Source organism: Dryobates pubescens, chromosome 42, assembly GCF_014839835.1.
Source record: "Dryobates pubescens isolate bDryPub1 chromosome 42, bDryPub1.pri, whole genome shotgun sequence".
NCBI lineage: Eukaryota > Metazoa > Chordata > Aves > Piciformes > Picidae > Dryobates > Dryobates pubescens.
The window spans coordinates 642510-661250 of NC_071653.1; the positions used below are offsets into that span (position 1 = coordinate 642510).

At 56.4% G+C, this 18741-nt stretch overlaps 1 protein-coding gene across 1 annotated transcript in view; it reads right to left on the reverse strand.

The window, feature by feature from the left end:
* The window catches only part of LOC128899265 (zinc finger protein 91-like), a 385675-nt gene that overhangs the window by 310219 nt on the left and 56715 nt on the right, over positions 1 to 18741 (reverse strand). Inside the window, 2 exon segments of the mRNA XM_054177649.1 lie at positions 8430 to 8945; positions 8947 to 9164. Coding sequence (XP_054033624.1) covers positions 8430 to 8945; positions 8947 to 9164 — 734 coding nt within the window.

The following is an 18741-nucleotide window of genomic DNA, read 5'->3' on the forward strand; positions in this document are numbered from 1 at the left end:
ACCCTGACAACCCGAGACAAAGCTCTCCCAAATGCTAGGGACTCTTCTGCACAACTAAAAGCTGCTTGTAGCCTTCCTGGATCCCCCAGAGCCCCCCAGCCCCCCGAAATCCATGCTCCCCCACTGCCTTCGTCCAGTTCCCAGCTCGTCCTTTCTGGCCTAGCTATGGTCAACTTCAGGACCCCCCAGCGCCCCCCCCAAAACCCTGACACCCCCAGACGATCCCCTATGGAATTCTCAGGACCGTTCTGCACACCCTCAAACCCTTTTCAGCCTGCCTGGATCCCCCGCATCTCCCCCAAGAGCCCCCCAAATCATTGCCCCCCGCCCAACCCACAACCCAGCTCGTCCTTTTTACCCTGCAATGACCCCATTCAGACCCCTCCAGTAGCCCCCCCACGAAAACCCTGACACGCCCAGACAAAGCCCTCCCAAGTGCTAGGGACCGTTCCAGACATCTTCAAACCCTTTGGACCCAGACTGGACCCCTGAATCCACCCCCACAGCCCCCCAAACCATACCTTCCCCTACTGCCCACTTTCCACCTCCTTCTTTTTACCCTGCAACGATCCCATTCAGACCCCTCCCCAGAGATCCCCACAAAACCCAGACAACCCCAGACGATTGCCTATGGAATTCTCAGGACCTTTCTGCCCACCCTCAAACTCTTTGGACTCTGCCTGGACCTCCCAATCATGCTCCAGAGCCCCCCAAATCATTGCCCCCCGCCCAACCCTGAACCCAGCTTGTCCTTTTTACCCTGCAACGATCCCATTCACACCCATCCAGTAGCCCCCCCAAAACCCTGACAACCCGAGACAAAGCCCTCCCAAATGCTAGGGACTCTTCTGCACAACTTAAAGCCGTTTGTAGCCTGCCTGGAACCCCCAGAGCCCCCCAGCCCCCCGAAATCCATGCTCCCCCACTGCCTTCGTCCAGTTCCGAGCTCGTCCTTTCTGGCCTAGCTATGGTCAACTTCAGGACCCCCCATCGCCCCCCCCAAAACCCTGACACCCCCAGACGATCCCCTATGGAATTCTCAGGACCGTTCTGCACACCCTCAAACCCTTTTCAGCCTGCCTGGATCCCCCGCATCTCCCCCAAGAGCCCCCCAAATCATTGCCCCCCGCCCAACCCACAACCCAGCTCGTCCTTTTTACCCTGCAATGACCCCATTCAGACCCCTCCAGTAGCCCCCCCACGAAAACCCTGACACGCCCAGACAAAGCCCTCCCAAGTGCTAGGGACCGTTCCAGACATCTTCAAACCCTTTGGACCCAGACTGGACCCCTGAATCCACCCCCACAGCCCCCCAAACCATACCTTCCCCTCCTGCCCACTTTCCACCTCCTTCTTTTTACCCTGCAACGATCCCATTCAGACCCCTCCCCAGAGATCCCCACAAAACCCAGACAACCCCAGACGATTGCCTATGGAATTCTCAGGACCTTTCTGCCCACCCTCAAACCCTTTGGACTCTGCCTGGACCTCCCAATCATGCTCCAGAGCCCCCCAAATCATTGCCCCCCGCCCAACCCTGAACCCAGCTTGTCCTTTTTACCTTGCAACGATCCCATTCACACCCATCCAGTAGCCCCCCCAAAACCCTGACAACCCGAGACAAAGCCCTCCCAAATGCTAGGGACTCTTCTGCACAACTTAAAGCCATTTGTAGCCTGCCTGGAACCCCCAGAGCCCCCCAGCCCCCCGAAATCCATGCTCCCCCACTGCCTTCGTCCAGTTCCGAGCTCGTCCTTTCTGGCCTAGCTATGGTCAACTTCAGGACCCCCCATCGCCCCCCCCAAAACCCTGACACCCCCAGACGATCCCCTATGGAATTCTCAGGACCGTTCTGCACACCCTCAAACCCTTTTCAGCCTGCCTGGATCCCCCGCATCCCCCCCAAGAGCCCCCCAAATCATTGCCCCCCGCCCAACCCACAACCCAGCTCGTCCTTTTTACCCTGCAATGACCCCATTCAGACCCCTCCAGTAGCCCCCCCCGAAAACCGTGACACGCCCAGACAAAGCCCTCCCAAGTGCTAGGGACCCTTCCAGACATCTTCAAACCCTTTGGACCCAGACTGGACCCCTGAATCCACCCCCACAGCCCCCCAAAACCATACCTTCCCCTCCTGCCCACTTTCCACCTCCTTCTTTTTACCCTGCAACGATCCCATTCAGACCCCTCCCAAGAGATCCCCCCAAACCCCTGACACCCCCAAACAAAGCACTCCCAAATCATAGAGCCCCTTCCAGACATACTCAAACCCTTTGGACCCAGACTGCACCTCCCAAACACCCCCCAGAGTCCCCCAAATCATTGCCCACCACCCAACCCACAACCCAGCTCGTCCTTTCTATCCTGCAACAATCCCATTCAGGCCCCTCCAGTTGGCCCCCAAACCCTGACACCCCCAGACAAAGTCCTACCAAATGCTAGGGACCCTTCTGCACAACCTAAAGCCATTTGTAGCCTACATGGACCCCCCCAGAAGCCCCCAGCCCCCGAAATCCATGCTCCCCCTCTGCCTTCGTCACTTCCCACCTCATCGTTTCAGGCCCGCTATGGTCCAATTCAGGACTCCCTACCCCCCCCCCCCCCCAAAACACTGAAACCCCCAGACGATCCCCTATCGAATTCTCAGGACCTTTCTGCACACCCTCAAACCCTTTTCAGCCTGCCTGGATCACCCAAATCCCCCCCAAGAGCCCCCCAAATCATTGCCCCCCGCCCAAGCCAGAGCCCAGCTCGTCCTTTTTACCCTTCAACGATCCCATTCAGACCCCTCCAGTATCCCCCCAAAACCCAGACACCCCCAGACCAAGTTCTCTCAAATGCTAGGGACCCTTCCAGACATCCTCAAACCCTTTGGACCCAGACTGGACCGCCCAATCACCCCCCAGAGCCCCACTAGTCATTGCCCCCCATCCAACCTAGAGCCCAGCCTGTCCTTTGCACCCTGCGACGATCCCATTCACATCCCTCCAGAAGCCCCCCCAAAATACTGACACCCCCAGACGAACCCCTAGGGTATACCAAGGACCCTTATGCACATCTTCAAACCCTTTAGACTCTGCCTGGACCCCCCAATCATGCTCCAGAGACCCCCAAATCATTGCCCCCCCCCCCCAAAGCTCAACCCAGCTCATCCTTTTTACCCTGCAATGATCCTATTCAGACCCCTCCAGTAGTCCCCCCAAAACCCTGACACCCCCAGACAAAGCCCTCTGAAATGCTGGGGACCCTTCCAGACATCCTCAAACCCTTTGAACCCAGACTGGACCCCCAAATCACCTTTCAGAGCCTCCCTAATCATTGCACCCCGCCCAACCCAGTACCCATCTCCTCCTTTTTACCCTGCAACGATCCCATTCAGACCCCTCCAGTAGCCCCCACAAAACCCTGACACCCCCAGACAAAACCCACCCAAATGCTAGGGACCCTTCCAGACATCTTCAAACCCTTTGGACCCAGACTGGACCCCCAAATCCACCCCCAAAGCCCCCCAAACCATACCTTCCCCTCCTGCCCACTTTCCACCTGTTTTTTACCCTGCAACGATCCCATTCAGACCCCTCCCCAGAGATCCCCCCAAACCCCTGACTCCCCCAGACAAACCCCTACAGAATTGGAGGGACTCTTCTGCACGCCCTGAAAACCTTTGGCTCTGGCATGCACCCTCAAATCCCCCCCCCAGTGCCCCCCAAATCCATGCTCCACGACTTTGACCACTTCCCACCTTGTCTCTTTTGTCACACTACCACTCGCTTCAACACCCCTCATGTACCCCCCAAAACCCTGACACTCCCAGACGACCCCCTCCCAACTCGTAGGGACCCTTCCTGACATCTTCAAACCCATTTCAACCTGCCTGGACTGCCCAATCATCCCTCAGAGCCCCCTAAATCATTGCCCCCCGCCCAACCCACAACCCAGCTCGTCCTTTTTACCCTGCAACGATCCCATTCAGGCCCTTCCAGTAGCCCCCCCCAAAACACTGACACCCCCAGACTAAGCTCTCCCAAATGATGGGGACCCTTCTGCAAGATCTAAAGCCATTTGTAGCCTACCTGGACCCCCCCAGAAGCCCCCAGCCCCTGAAATCCATGCTCCACCCCCACTCCGCCCACTTCCCTGCTCATCCTTTCAGGCCAGCTATGATCCACTTCAGGACCCCCCATCACCCCCCCAAACCCTGACACCCCCAAAACGAACCCCTAGGGTATATCAAGGACCCTTCTGCCCACCCACAAACCCTTTGAACTCTCCCTGGTACCCCCAATCATGCTCCAGAGCCCCCCAAATCATTGCCCCCCGCCCAACCCAGAACCCAGCTCGTCCTTTTTACCCTGCAACGATCCCATTCAGACCCCTCCAGTAGCCCCGCCAAAACATTGACACCCCCAGACAAAGCTCTCCCAAATGCTAGGGACTCTTCTGCACAACCTACAGCCATTTGTAGCCTGCCTGGAACCCCCAGGGACCTCAGCCCATTGAAATCCATGCTCCCACGCCGCCTTCGACCAGTTCCCAGCTCATCATTTCAGGCCAGCTAGGATCCACTTCAGGACCCCCCCATCGCCCCACGAAACCCTGACACCCCCAGACAAAACCCTAGGGTATACCAAGGAGCTTTTGGCCCACTCTCACACCCTTTGGACTATGCCTGGACCCCCCCAATCATGCTCCAGAGTCCCCCAAATCATTGCCCCCACCCCCCAAAGCACAACCCAGCTCGTCCTTTTTACCCAGCAATGATCCTATTCCCACCCCTCCAGTACTCCCCCCAAAACCCTGACACCCCCAGAGAAAGCCCTCCGAAATGCTAGGGACCCTTCCAGACATCCTCAAACCCTTTGGACCCAGACTGGACTGCCAAATCACCCCTCAGAGCCTCCCTAATCATTGCCCCCCGCCCAACCCAGTACCCATCTCCTCCTTTTTACCCTGCAACGATCCCATTCAGACCCCCCCAGTAGCCCCCCCAAAACCCTGACACGCCCAGACAAAGCCCTGGATGCCCTCTGCTACAGGGGTGTTTCCTGTGTCCAGAAGGCCAGCCCAGTGTGTCGACACAGGAAATTAGTTATTTCCTACCATGATCCCCTGCACCACTATAAAATCTCCAGCAGGGTCTGGCACTTGCTCTTTCCTTCCTCTCCAACACCCGCTAACTGGGGGAGATGTCTCCCAGACATGGGCCTGGCCAGGCCCAAGGCCATGGTGGGATGGGCAGCCTCAGATCTGGCCAGCTGAGACTAGCCTAGCAGTACAGGGGGCAAGGAGGAGCCCTGGGGGTCTTGGGTGCACCCTCAGGTGGGGATGGGATCTTTCTGGGTCTGTTTTGGGGTTTCTTTCATCACTGTTTCTGGCTTTCTGTACACACTCACTGTTCTCTATTTAAGCTTTCCATCACCTTTGCAATCTGTGTGTTTGAGTTTTTAAGGAACTGTCCCAGGAGTCCCATCAGCTCCAGAAGAAGCTTTTGTTCCCCACCTGTACAGTCCTGTGTTTCAGCCATGAGGAGCAGCTGCTCCCCTGTCCAAGGGAGAGAATCTGGGAGGCACACACCACAGCACACCCTCTGCTTTACTTGTGTGACCATGGGGAGGATGTGAGGAACTGGAAGGGAAAACCCAATCCAGTCCTGGCTGCAGGAGTCTGTGAATACATACATAGAATATATAGAATAAACCAGGTTGGAAGAGACCTTCAAGATCATCGCGTCCAACCCATCAACCAATCCAACACCGCCCAAGCAACTAACCCACAGCACCAAGTACCCCGTCAAGTCTTCTCCTAAAACCCTCCAGTGATGGTGACTCCACCACCTCCCCAGGCAGCCCATTCCAATGGGCAATCACTCTTTCTGTATAGAACTTTTTTCTAACATCCAGCCTGAACCTCCCCTGGCGCAGCCTGAGACTGTGTCCTCTTGTTCTGGTACTGCTTGCCTGGGAGAAGAGACCAACATCCGTCTGTCTACAACCTCCCTTCAGGTAGTTGTAGAGAGTAATAAGGTCACCCCTGAGTCTCCTCTTCTCCAGGCTAAGCAACCCCAGCTCCCTCAGCCTCTCCTCGTAGGGCTTATGTTCCAAACCCCTCACCAACTTTGTTGCTCTTCTCTGGACTCGTTCCAGCAAGTCAACATCCTTCCTAAACTGAGGGGCCCAGAACTGGACACAGTACTCGAGGTGCGGCCTAACCAGTGCAGTGTACAGGGGCAGAATGACCTCCCTGCTCCTGCTGGCCACACTGTTCCTGATGCAGGCCAGGATGCCACTGGCCCTCTTAGCTGCCTGGGCACACTGCAGGCTCATGTTCAGTCTACCGTCGACCAGCACCCCCAGGTCCCTCTCAGCCTAACTGCTCTCCAGCCACTCTGACCCCAGCCTGTACCTCTGCATGGGGTTGCTGTGGCCAATGTGCAGAACCCGGCACTTGGATGTGTTAAATCTCATGCCGTTGGACTCTGCCCATCTGCCCAGCCTGTCGAGGTCCCTCTGCAGAGCCTCTCTACCCTCCAGCAGATCAACTCCTGCCCCCAGCTTGGTGTCGTCAGCAAATTTACTGATGATGGACTCGATGCCCTCATCCAGATCATCAATAAAGATGTTAAAGAGCATGGGGCCCAGCACTGATCCCTGGGGCACACCACTGGTGACTGGCTGCCAGCTGGATGTGGCACCATTCACTACCACTCTCTGTGACTTACAGGGGAGCTGTCCCCCCAGAGATGCTGCCTCAGTTTCCAGTGGGAAATGGCCTAAGAAGAGCAGGGAAGCTGAAACTGCTTCTGGTCCTCCTGAAGGGACTCCCAAAGCATCTTCACAAGATGCAAGGGACCCCAGGCAGAAGTAGAGGGGCTCTGCCTCCAATCAGATGGAGGGGAGAGACAAATAGTTTTGTTGGACTGTGCAGAACCAATGGCCTGGCAAGTTGAACCCATGAGAGGATAAAGCTTTAGTAGATACAGGTGCCCAGAGTGCTCTGACACCATCAGACTATGAGGGGTGGAACCCATCTGTGTTTCTGGTGTGACAGGAGGATCCCCACACCTGGATGTGTTGGAAGCTGAGTACTGGGATGCAAGCCACAGTTTGCTTTCACTTGGAGGCATGGAAGGAGTCACTGGACTCAGATTGCCCCAGAGCTGGAAACACAGCCCCAGTGTTCGGACTGGGCATGGACTGATCCAGACTGTGCCGTAACAGAATGGGGATGCAGAGCACCTGCAGTGAGCAGCCCTCTGGGTCCTGCAAAGCCACCTCCTGTGGAGTGAGAAAGGACAGTGCCTGAGGTGTGCTGCTGACTGCTGCTGGGCATGGTGCAGATGGCATGGAATGAGGGCTTGGGAATATCAAAGGTTAAGCTGGAAATTTGCTGCCATTACTCCACACCATCCTGCCTCATGCCACCTTCACAGGGACAGTGCTGGCTGGAGCAAAGTACTACAGGGCTTGAAGTTCAGATGGCAACATCAGAGGCTTCGTGTTCTGCTTGCTGCTGTTGGGTTCTGGCTCTCAGGTGCTGGCTCTTTGCTGAGGGGGAGGGCTGCAGGGGTTTAACTCCTGGCTGCTGCTGCTCACTGCTGTGCTTCTTCCTGCCAACAGCCTCAGGTCAGTGTGCATTATGGGATCTCCTTTGGATTCAGCTCTGGTGATCTTATCTCAAGTCCTTATCTCAACCCAGAGGGTTTTTTGGTTCCTCTGTGTGTTATTTTTCCCTCCCTTCTATTTTGGGGGGAATAGGCAGCTCAACCTCTTCTCAGCTCTTCTAACCTGTTCCAGCCCCAGAGTGGAAAGCCAACAGAAGCTTTCTGAGTTCTTCCAAAGATCTCCATGAGCTTCCCCCTACACCCTGCAAAGATCCCAAAAGTCAGTCCTAGGACCATCCAAATCCCAAACACCTAAGATCACCTGAAAGCCCCTGAAGAATGCCTCTGAGATACCCCTCAAAACTCCTCTGAGAACCTCATTTTCCCCTCCCTGAACTGGGCACACAGCTCCACCCCATCCCTTGGGAGCAAATGCCCTCAAAATTCAGGCATTGAGGCAGGGACGTCTGAAATAAAAGCAGAGAGGATTTGGGTAACTTTTGGGGTTTATTGACACAATTGGGCAATGGACAGAGGATTTCTTACCCCAGGGAGACACAAAGCAATGGGGAAGAACCAGACAGACCCTGGCAAAGCCCTGCCCAGCTCCACTGGGAGCTCCAGCTGTGCCGGCTCAGCACTGTAATTGTTCTCATTAGCAATAAATGGTGTTCAGAAGGGCAGGAGGTGTTTGCTGCTGCTGGTGTCCCCAGTCCCTGAGAACTGCAAAGGAAAAAGGGATGATTTTGGTGCTGGAAAGGCTCTCTCGGAGGGGTCACGATTATCCAAGAGATTCTAGGTGGATTTCTGCTGCCCCTCCAGTGCAGGCTGCTCTCTGGTGTGGGTGCAGCGGTGCTTGTTGAGGTGGCCCTTCTGGATGAAGCTCTCACCGCAAACCTCACAAGTGAAAGCCTTCTCCCCAGTGTGGGTGCGGTGGTGAGCACTAAGAGTGCCCCTGCGGCTGAAGCTCTTGCCACAGTCAGCACAGGTGAACGGTGTCTCATCGGTGTGGGTGCGGCGGTGAGCAATGAGAGCCCCCCCGTCTCTGAAGCTCTTCCCACAGTCAGAACAGGTAAAAGGTTTCTCACCGGTGTGGGTGCGGCGGTGGTAAATGAGACCGCCCCTCCAGCTGAAGGCCTTGCCGCACTCAGCACAGCTGAAAGATTTGCCAGTGTGCACACGACGGTGCTCTGTGAGACTTCTTTTCTGGGTTAATCTCTTGCTGCAGTGGGCACAGCTGTAGGGTTTCTCACCACTGTGGATGAGTTGGTGCTGGATGAATGGAGTGCTGGTGCTGAAGCTCTTGCCGCACTCAGCACAGGGGAACAGATGCTCTCTGGTGTGGATGGACGGTGAGGTAGGAGCGGGGTTTGAAGCTCTTGCCGCAGTCCCTGCAGCTGAAGGGCTTCTCGGTGCTGTGCACACTGCGGTGCCTGGGGAGGGCAGACTTGTGAGCGAAGCTCTTGCCACACTCAGCACAGCTGTATGGCCTCTCACCGCTGTGGGTGCGGCAATGCAAGATGAGATCAGAGCTCTGTTTGAAGCTCTGGCCACAGTCACCACAGACAAAGGGCCGGGGGCCAGGCTGGGGGCAGTGGTGCTTCACCTGCTCTCAGCCAGGTGGGAAGCTCTGCCCACACTCAGGGCACTGATTCAGCTGCTTGGGTGGCACAGAGGGACCTGCTCTGGCTTCATCCTCCTCTGCAAATTCCTCTTCCTCCTCATCCTGATCACCTTCATCCTCATGGTTATCCTCCTCTTCATACTCATCATCATCACAGTCATCATTCTCCTCAGCATCACCATCCTCCCTCTTGTCCTCTTTCTCCTCCTTCTCCTCTCCCTTCAGGCTGAACTTTGACTGCTCCAACTTGATCTCTTGGTGCTGCTTCTCCTCGCAGCTTTTGTCTGGGTCCTTCTGTGAGGCCATACTGTAACAGGAAGGGGTCACAGCAGTGAGATTTGGAACATGGAAGCATCTGAGCCCAGGATCAGAAAACCTTAGATCCTGCCTGGGTCATGACAGTCCCTGACTCCCAACACCTCCCAACTCCCAGCTGGAGGAGAGAATGCAGAGGGGAACTCAAACCTTCAGTTTTTGTCACAGTGTAGGCTCAGACCTCTAATACCTGTGCTGAGATCCCAGGTTCCTGTGATCAGTGCCCTGAGGTACCCTGGGGCTTACAAGTGGTCTTGTCCCACTCTCCTCAAGCCTGGCAGCATTGGCAGGGTGGTTCCTGGCCCAGGCCCTGTCCTTTGATCTCTCCTGGCTCAGGCAATGGAGGCAGCAGCACTGACCAGCGAAGACCAAACCACCTTCAACCTTCTCCCACCACCCTCCAAATCCCAACCCCAAACACCACCTCCTGACACACAGCTGACCCCCACAAACCTAGGGAGTTTCCAGACTCCAACACCTGATTTGCCTCAGAGGCCCTGGAGGGGTGAAATGTGGTGGGTAGGAGGAGGTGGAGGAGGCTGAGAGGTGCCCTGGAAGTCTGGGATTCTGGGGGCTGGGGTCCTGCTGGTGCCTCACTCTGGGTTTCTTACCTACTGTGCTGCTCCAAGGGGCAGATCTGCAAACTCTGCTCTTCCACAGCACACAGGGGCAGGGATGATGGAGAGAGAGGGACACAACTCCTGACACAGAGAAGCAAAGGGCTCAGAGGAGAGCACTGACCTGCAAGGGATGGCTCAGCTCTGCTCAGGATCAGGCAGCACAGCTCAGCCTTGCTGGGGGCAGCTCCCAAGCCCAGCAGCACAGCCACAGCACACAGCCAGGGCTGATCAAGATGGGAGGCCTCAACAAATGCAGACACAGCTCTTTGCCCAGCACACAGCCCCCAGCACACAGCTGCAGGCCAGCACCACAACACAGCTGCCTCCACACAGCCTCACTCAGGACTTACCTAAAGCTTCCTCCCACTGCCTGCCCAGGGCTCTGCTGCCTGCAGCTGCATTTGACAGCAGATCTTGCTCTGGACCCAGATCTCCTTCCTGACTCTGCCCCCACCACACCCACTCTGTGCTCAGCTCTGCCCTGCACACACCTCTCTGCTCCCCACTCCCCAAGACAACAGCAGAGCAGCCCTCAGGACACAAAGGGAGCTTCATGATCTCTGGAGATGCAGCAAAGGGGGAAGGGACTTGGGCAGCTTCTTGCTCAACCTCTTCAGCCCTCACTGGGATGCTGGAGGAGTCTCTTCCTCCTGCCCAAACCTCACACCTCCAGCACCTTTCACACACCTGCAGCCCAAAGACAGTGCAAAGGGTTTGGCTTCCTTCTCTCCCTGACCATTTCTCTCAGCTTGCTCTTTGTAGTTCTCCTGGAGCTGCCACTCCTCCACATCCCCAAGAGAAAATGAGGTTGGATGGGAGGGCACAGTGCCCAGGGGCTGCTGTTCATCTCCCAGCTGACACATGCAGAGCTGCAGCACAATTCACTCCTTTCACCTTTGCCACCTGGGCCCTGGATGCTCTCCCCTTCTTGGGGGGACAAGGCCTAATTCCTGCCTGACCATTCCCAGGCCCTTCCCTCATTCCCATCCCATCCCCCCAGGCCCTGCTGCCTTGGCTGTCCCTTGGCCCTGTGTCCCCCACCCCCACTGCCACTGCAGCTGGAAGGGTGGAGTGGGAAATGCTGTGGCTGAGGAAGCCTCTAAGGAACTGGGCTGAAAGCAGCAGCACAAGGATGGAAGTGGCCTGAGACTAAAGGCTGGGATCAGCTGGAGGGCTGAAAGAACAGCACCAAACCAAGGGGGGGTTACAGATGAGGGCTGGGGAGGGAGCCTGCAGTCACCTCAGGCAGCAACTGAGGAGAGCAAGGGGGACAGAGAGGGAGTGGGACCTCAGGTGACTCCTGCCATGGGGGATGGCTGGGCTGTGTGGCTAGGAGCCCTGAGTGCCTGCTTGGGCTGTGCTGGATGTCAGGAGGGCTCAGGGGACTGTCCTGAGCCAGGCAGGGTTTGGGGCTTTCAGCTTCTGGGGTCAGCTGCTGCCAGCACCATTGGAGGTAGGAGCCAGGCAGAGCCTCACAGCTGCTGAACTAAGCCCTCCCACCCCCTGCAGCCTTCAGCCTCCATCTCTCCATCCAGTGCTCCAGCTCCACTCACTTGCTGATCTCTGAGAGTCCCCAGGTCCCATCAAGGCCCTAGGGCTGATCTACACAGCCAGGAGGGCCCAACAGCAGCCCCTGGATGAGAACATGGAGGAGAATCCCTGTGGTGGGTGGAAGGCACTGGGATGTCTTACACCAGAGAGCAGAGACCTCCAGAAGGGACAGCAGAGTCCAGAGGGACACCACAAAGTGTCATCTATCTCAGTTCATTCCCACAAGGCCTGCACCCACTCTCTACAAAGGAACAGCACAGGCTCTCCAACCTCCTTTGCCCTTCCTCTCTGCTCCCAGCAACATCTTCTGGGATCTCTCTCTGCAGAGGAGCTTTGAGGCCTTGGCAGTGCCATCTAAGGAGCTGGCAGTGCCATCTAAGGAACTGGGCTGAAAGCAGCAGCACAAGGATGGAAAGGGTGCTGGGGCAGTGCCTGGGCTGTGTGTGCGGACAGCGCTGTCGCGACAGAGCTGCGGGGTCGTGAGGTGCGGCAGGGCGGGAGGGGCTGCGGGGGCCGGGGAGCGCCGGGGGCAGCGGCTACGGCTCAGGGACCTCTTTGTGTCTCTGCCCTGCACAAGCGCTCTGGGCTCCTCCAAACCCCTCCTCAAGCTTGCTCCTCCGGCCCCAAGTCCTCTCTCTGCAGCTGCAGTCAGAACTTTCTTCCTGAGCTGGCTTCAGCACACAGCCGAAGGGAAAAAGCTCAAAGCCAACCTGAGCCCAACCCAAGCTGATTGCAACCCGAGAGAGGCTGCTGCGAGGGCTGGAGGCAGCCCCAAGATGTTCCGCAGCAGGCGGTGGGAACCTGGGGACTCAAACACCAAGGGAGGAAGGAAAACCTCAAGCCTGAGCTCCGCATGCCCCTTGGGGATACTTTTGGGGTGCCAGGGCAGGAACTGAGGGTCCCAGGCCGGCATTTTGGTAGGGCTGTCTCCACAGCCCCTAGACTGTAGAAATGACGCTGCCCCTCACAGCCTGAATTCTCCAGGGCTGTGGAAACCACCTGGCTACCACCCAGCCAATGCACCAAAACTGTTATAAAAGGGCTGCACAAGAAGATGTCCAAGTTTCCTGTGAGAGTTGTTTTATTGAAAAAGAAGCAAGCAAGCAGCAGGGAAAGAAAGGAGAGAAACTGAGCGTGGGGCCGCAGAGACTTCCCCCCACAGACACCTCCAGTCTCTGCCAGAAAGCACCTTACAAATCCTAACTTTGCTTGGGTCCCGTGGCCCAGGCACACTATGGATTGTTGTGGGGTTGATGCTTTGCACTGTAGGATGCAGCTCTGAACAGCACAGCCATGGGAACTGCCCAATTCCATCCAAGCCTCTGGGCACAGCTTGGCAGCAACTCCTTTCACAAGGCTCTAAGAGAGCCTCTCTGCCTCCTGAAACCTAAGGCAATCCCCTGCAGAACAAGCTGGAGGAGCTCAAGGGGACAAGCTGCAGAGGGGGCCCAGGGCAACCACCTGAGCTTCAGCAAGAGCAAGGGCAGGGTCCTGCCCCTGGCCTGGCACAATCCTCACAAGCAGCACAGGCTGGGGGAGGAGGGCATAGGAAGCAGCCCTGCACAAAAGGACTGGGGGGTGCTGCTGGACAAGAAGCTGCACAGGAACAGACAGGGTGAGCCTGCAGCCCACAAGGCCAAGGGCAGCCTGGGCTGCACCAAGAGCAGCAGGGCCAGAGATGGACAGAGGCCATCCTGGCACTTGGCTCTGCTCTGCTCAGACTTCACCTGCAGCACTGCAGCCAGCTCTGGAGCCCTCAGCACAGGAAGGACAGGGACCTGATGGAGAGGGCCCAGAGGAGGGACACAAAAATGATCAGGGGCTTGCAGCAGCTCTGCTCCCAGGACAGGCTGAGGGAGCTAGCGGTGTTCAGCCTGCAGAGAAGAGAAGGCTCTGGGGAGACCTAAGAGTGACCTTCTGGTACCTGAAGGGGACTACAAGAAGGCTGCAGAGGGACTCTTTGCAAAGCCTGCAGGGACAGCACCAGAGGCAATGGCTTCAAACCAAAGCAGAGCAGATTGAGAGTGGAGGGGAGGAACAAGTTCTGCACCAGGAGGCTGCTGGAACACTGCAACAGGTTGCCCAGGGAGGGGCTTGAGGTCCCAGCCCTGCAGAGGTTCAAGCTCAGGCTGGACAGGGCTCTGGGCAACCTGAGCTAGTGCAGGATGTCCCTGCTGACTGCAGAGGGGCTTGGACTGCATCACCTTTGCAGCTCCCTGACAACCCAAACCACTCCAGGATTCTAGGAGTCTAAGCACCTTACAAATCCTAACTTTTCTTTCTACAGCTGCATCATCTCCATCTGCATGCTTGTGCTTAATAGCAGGCAGGGATATGATCATGAGCTCTAGCAACTTCTTGGGCTTCTTGAGCGTGTGTCTTCCTTGTGGTAGGGGTCACAGATGAGGCAGGGGAGATCTTTCTCCTGTGCTCTTTGCAGAACCACATCTTCTCACACAAGCACAGCTGCAGCACAGGACTTATCTGAGATCAACATCCCATGGCTCCTGAGAAAGCTGGCATGAGGTTCCTGTCTGAAGCCAAAACAATCTGAACATTTACCCTCTGTTCTCAAAACAATCCAACTGCCACTACCCACCCTGAATACTGCCTTCTGTAACACAAATCACAAACCACTGCTGCATTTCTAACACAATCTCAATCTGCTCTGCTCTAGTTTGAAACCATTGCCTCTGGTCCTGTGCCTGCAGGCCTTTGCAAACAGCATCTCTCCATCCAGTACCCTTCAGGCACTGGAAGGCTGCTCTTAGGTCTCCACAGAGCCTTCTCTTCTCCAGGCTGATCAACCCCAGCTCCCTCAGCCTGTCCTCAGAGCAGAGCTGCTCCAAGCCCCTGATCATTTTTGTGGCCATCCCCTGGACCTGCTCCTTCAGCTCCATGTCCTTCCTGTGTTGAGACTTCAGAGCTGGATGCAGTACTCCAGGGGGGTCTCACCAGAGCATCATAAAGTGGCAGGATCCTCTCTCTCCATCTCTGGCCATGCTGCTTTGGATGCAGCCCAGGCTGCCCTTGGCCTTCTGTGCTGCAAGCTGACACTGCCTGCTCCTGGCCAGCTTCTTCCCCATCAGCACCCCCAAGTCCTTCTCTTCAGGGCTGCTTTCTATCACCTCCTCCCCCAGCCTGTATTGCTAGTGAGGATTGCTCCAGCCCAGCTGCAGGACCCTGCTCTTGCTCTTGCTGAACCTCATGAGGGTCACCTGGGCACCACCTCTCCAGCTTGTCCAGGGCCCTCTGGATGCCATCCTGTCCCTCTGGCATCTCAACAGCACCACTCAGCTTGGTGCCGTCTGCACACTTGCTGATGATGTCTCCATCCCTCTGTCTATAGCACTGATAAAAATATGAAATAGCACAGGATGGGATGAGTGGAATCAGTTTGTACTGGGACAAGGCCTGGGCTGTGCTTGGAGATGTGAAAGGGAGCCAGTTTGAAATGGGAGATGGCCCAGACTGGACTCTGCTGTGATTAGGGTATGGAGTTGGGACTGTGACAGGGCCCAGGCTGTGGTGGGAGGGTTTAAAGGAACCCAGTATGTACTGGGATGAGTCCCAGACTGTACTGGGATGTGGCCAGGGCACTCAGGTTGTACTGGGAGGGGTCCCAGTCTGGTCCTGGGAGGGGTTTAGGTGGAACAGCTTTTCCTGGGAGCAGACGCAGTCTGCAGTGGGAAGGAGTCCTGGTACCTGGTTTGCACTAGGATGCAAAGAGCTGGTACTTGGAGGGGGTCAGAGCTTCAGCTTTGCTGTGGGATGAGACCCTGTCTGTAGTGGGAGGAGATCAGGAGATGCAGTTTGCACTGGGATGGTCCCCAGTCTGTACTGGATGATGCCATTGGATCTGTTTCCTCTGGGACAGGTCTAGGACTATACTGGGATGGGATCAGGGCAGCAGTTTGTACTTGGACAGGGCCTAGTCTGTACTGGGAGGGAGTCAGGAGATGCAGTTTGTATTGGGACAGGGCCCAGCCTGTAGTGGAAGTGCATAATGGGATCAAGTTTTTACTGAGACAAGGACTAATGGGCATTTGGAGGAACTCTGCCCCTCCACCTCTGCACACAGGCACTGCCCTGCAGCTCCACAGAAACCTTGGAGGAAGGAACTCAGAGAAACAACTCCCTGCAGGGTCCTTTATTGTGTTGAACAGCTAGGGAGCACAGCTCCTCATGTCTGCAGCCTCTGGGTCACAGCAGACAGGACAACACTGAACCAGAAATGGTCTGAAGAAAGACATTTGTGTGGGCACAACATTCTCACAAGGGAAACAGCACCAGCAGCAGCCAGAACTTGAGCAGTGACATCAGAACTGCTCTGCAGGAGAAGACAAGGAGTTGATTCCTTCTGAAAGCATCCAGGGATCAGGTGGCTCAGGGCAGCCTTCAGTTCCTGGTTCCTGAGGCTGTAGATGAGAGGGTTCACTGCTGGAGGCACCACTGAGTACAGAACTGACACCACCAGGTCCAGGGATAGGGAAGAGATGGAGGAGGGCTTCAGGTAGGCAATGGAGCCATTTATGAGAAACAGGGAGACCACAGCCAGGTGAGGGAGGCAGGTGGCAAAGGCTTTGTGGCATCCCTGCTGAGAGGGGATCCTCAGCACTGCCCTGAAGATCTGCACATAGGACACCACAATCAACACAAAACAGGCAAAGACTAAACAGACACTGGCCACAAGAAGCCAAATTTCCCTGAGGTAGGAGGTGAAGCAGGAGAGCTTGAGGATCTGGGGGACTTCACAGAAGAACTGATGCAGAGCATTGCCCTGGCAGAGGGGCAGGGAAAATGTATTGGCTGTGTGCAGCAGAGCATAGAGAACTCCAAATGCCCAGGCAGCTGCTGCCAGGTGGAGACAAACTCTGCTGCCCAGGAGGGTCTCATAGTGCAGGGGTCTGCAGATGGCAACGTAGCGATCGTAGGACATGGTGGTGAGGAGAAAATACTCTGCAGCAATTAGGAATATGAAAAAGAAGAGCTGGAGAACATATCCTGCATAGGAGATGTCCCTGGTGTCCCACAGGGAATTGGCCATGGACTTGGGCACAGTGGTGGAGATGGCACCCAGGTCAGTGAGGGCGAGGTTGAGGAGGAAGAAGTACATGGGGGTGTGGAGGTGGTGGTCCCAGGCTGTGGTGCTGATGATGAGGCCATTGCCCAGCAGGGCAGCCAGGCCAGGAAGAGGCAGAAGTGCAGGAGCTGCAGCTGCCCTGTGCCTGGGAATGGCAAGAGGAGGAAGTGGGTGATGGAGCTGCTGTTGGCCATCTGCTGCCTCTGGCCATGGAGACCTGTCCAAGGAGGGAAAGGCAGTGACAAGTTAGGGCACACTTCTCTCAGCCTCATTGTAACCCCTGTCCCTGAGCTGCATGAGGAATGGATCAGCTCAGTCCCATCACTCCCAACCCATGGCAGAGTTCATCACAGCTTCAAATGCAGCAGGGACCCAGAATTGCCATGAAGATTCCTCTGGTGTCAGAGCAGAAATTGACCAACAGCCCAATCCCAGAGAACAAGAGTGCCATGGAGAGGTGGAGAAATAGGAGTCTCATTGTGGTGGGTTGAAATTTCCCCCAGCATTAGCTTTGCCAGAGCAGCTCAGTTAGAAGCAAATGAAGCTGTGTTGACAAGCAGGAGCTACACTCTGCAATGGAGTGCAATGAACAGGTACAGAACATCCAGGAGTGACAATATGAGACAGGTCTTTGCAATTAGCAAATGACACAACCCCTCATAGCCTAACCTAAACTAGCCTAGCCTAGCCCAGCCCACCATAGGCTACCCTAGCCTACACTAGCCTAGCCTAAGCCACTGTATCCTAGCCTAGCCAACCCTAGACTAGCTTAGCCTAGCCCAGTCTACCCTAGCCTAGTTTAGCCTAACCTAGCCCATACTACCCTAGCTTAGGTTAGCCTAGCCTACCCCACCCTAGCCTAGCCTAGCTGACCCTAGTCAAGCCTAGAATACCTTAGCCTAGCCTAGGCCTCCACAGCCTAGCCTAGCAGAGCCCAGCCCACCCTAACCTAGCCTACCCCACCTAGCCTAGCCTAGCCTAGCTTGCCCCACTTTAGCAAAGCCTATCCCTGCCTAGCCCTCCCTAACCTAGCCTAGCCTAAACCTTGGCCACCCTAGCCAAGCCAAACTTAGCCTAGCCAAGCCCACCCAAGACTAGCCTACCCCACCCCAGCCTAGGCCCCCAACCTAGCCAACCATAGCCTAGCCTACCCCACCCTTGCCTAAACAAGCCTAGCCTAGCCTAAGCCACACTAGACTAGCCTACCCTACCCTAGCCTAGCATAACCCACTCTAGCCTAGCCCACCCAAGCCTAGACTATCCCACCCTAGCATAGTCCACCCTGGCCTAGCCGACCACACACTAGCCTAGCCTACCCAACAGTACCCTAGCCCCCCAAGCCTAGCCAAGCCTAGTCTAAACCACTCTAGCCTAGCCCTGCCCCCCCAGCCAAGCCTAACCTACACCACCCTAGCCTAGCCTCCCCCACACTAGCCAAGCCTTTCCTGCACCACCCTAGGCTAGCCTAGCCCACCCCACCCTAGCCTAGCCCACCCCACCCTAGCATAGGCTAGCCTAGGCCACTCTAGCCTAGCCCAGCCCAGCCCAGCCTCGCCTAGCCCACCCCACCCTAGCCCACTCCACCCCATCCTAGCATAGGCTAGCCTAGGTCACCCTAGCCTAGCATAGCCCAGCCTAGCATAGCCCAGCCTAGCCTAGCCCACCCTACCCTAGCATAGCCCACCCCACCCTAGCCCACCCCACCCTAGCATACCCCACCCTAGCCCCCCCCACCCTAGCATAGGCTAGCCCAGTCTTGCCTAGCCCACCCCAGCCTAGCCTAGCCTACCCCACACTATCCCAGACCCCCAGCCTAGACAAACCTAGCCTACTAGCCTACCCCATCCCAGCCTACCCCCTTGCAGGGGGTTGCTCACACTGCCAGCACCACACGAGGCTGTGGCTGCCGCCATGCCTCCCGTTAGTCCCAGCTATCCCTCTGTGCTCA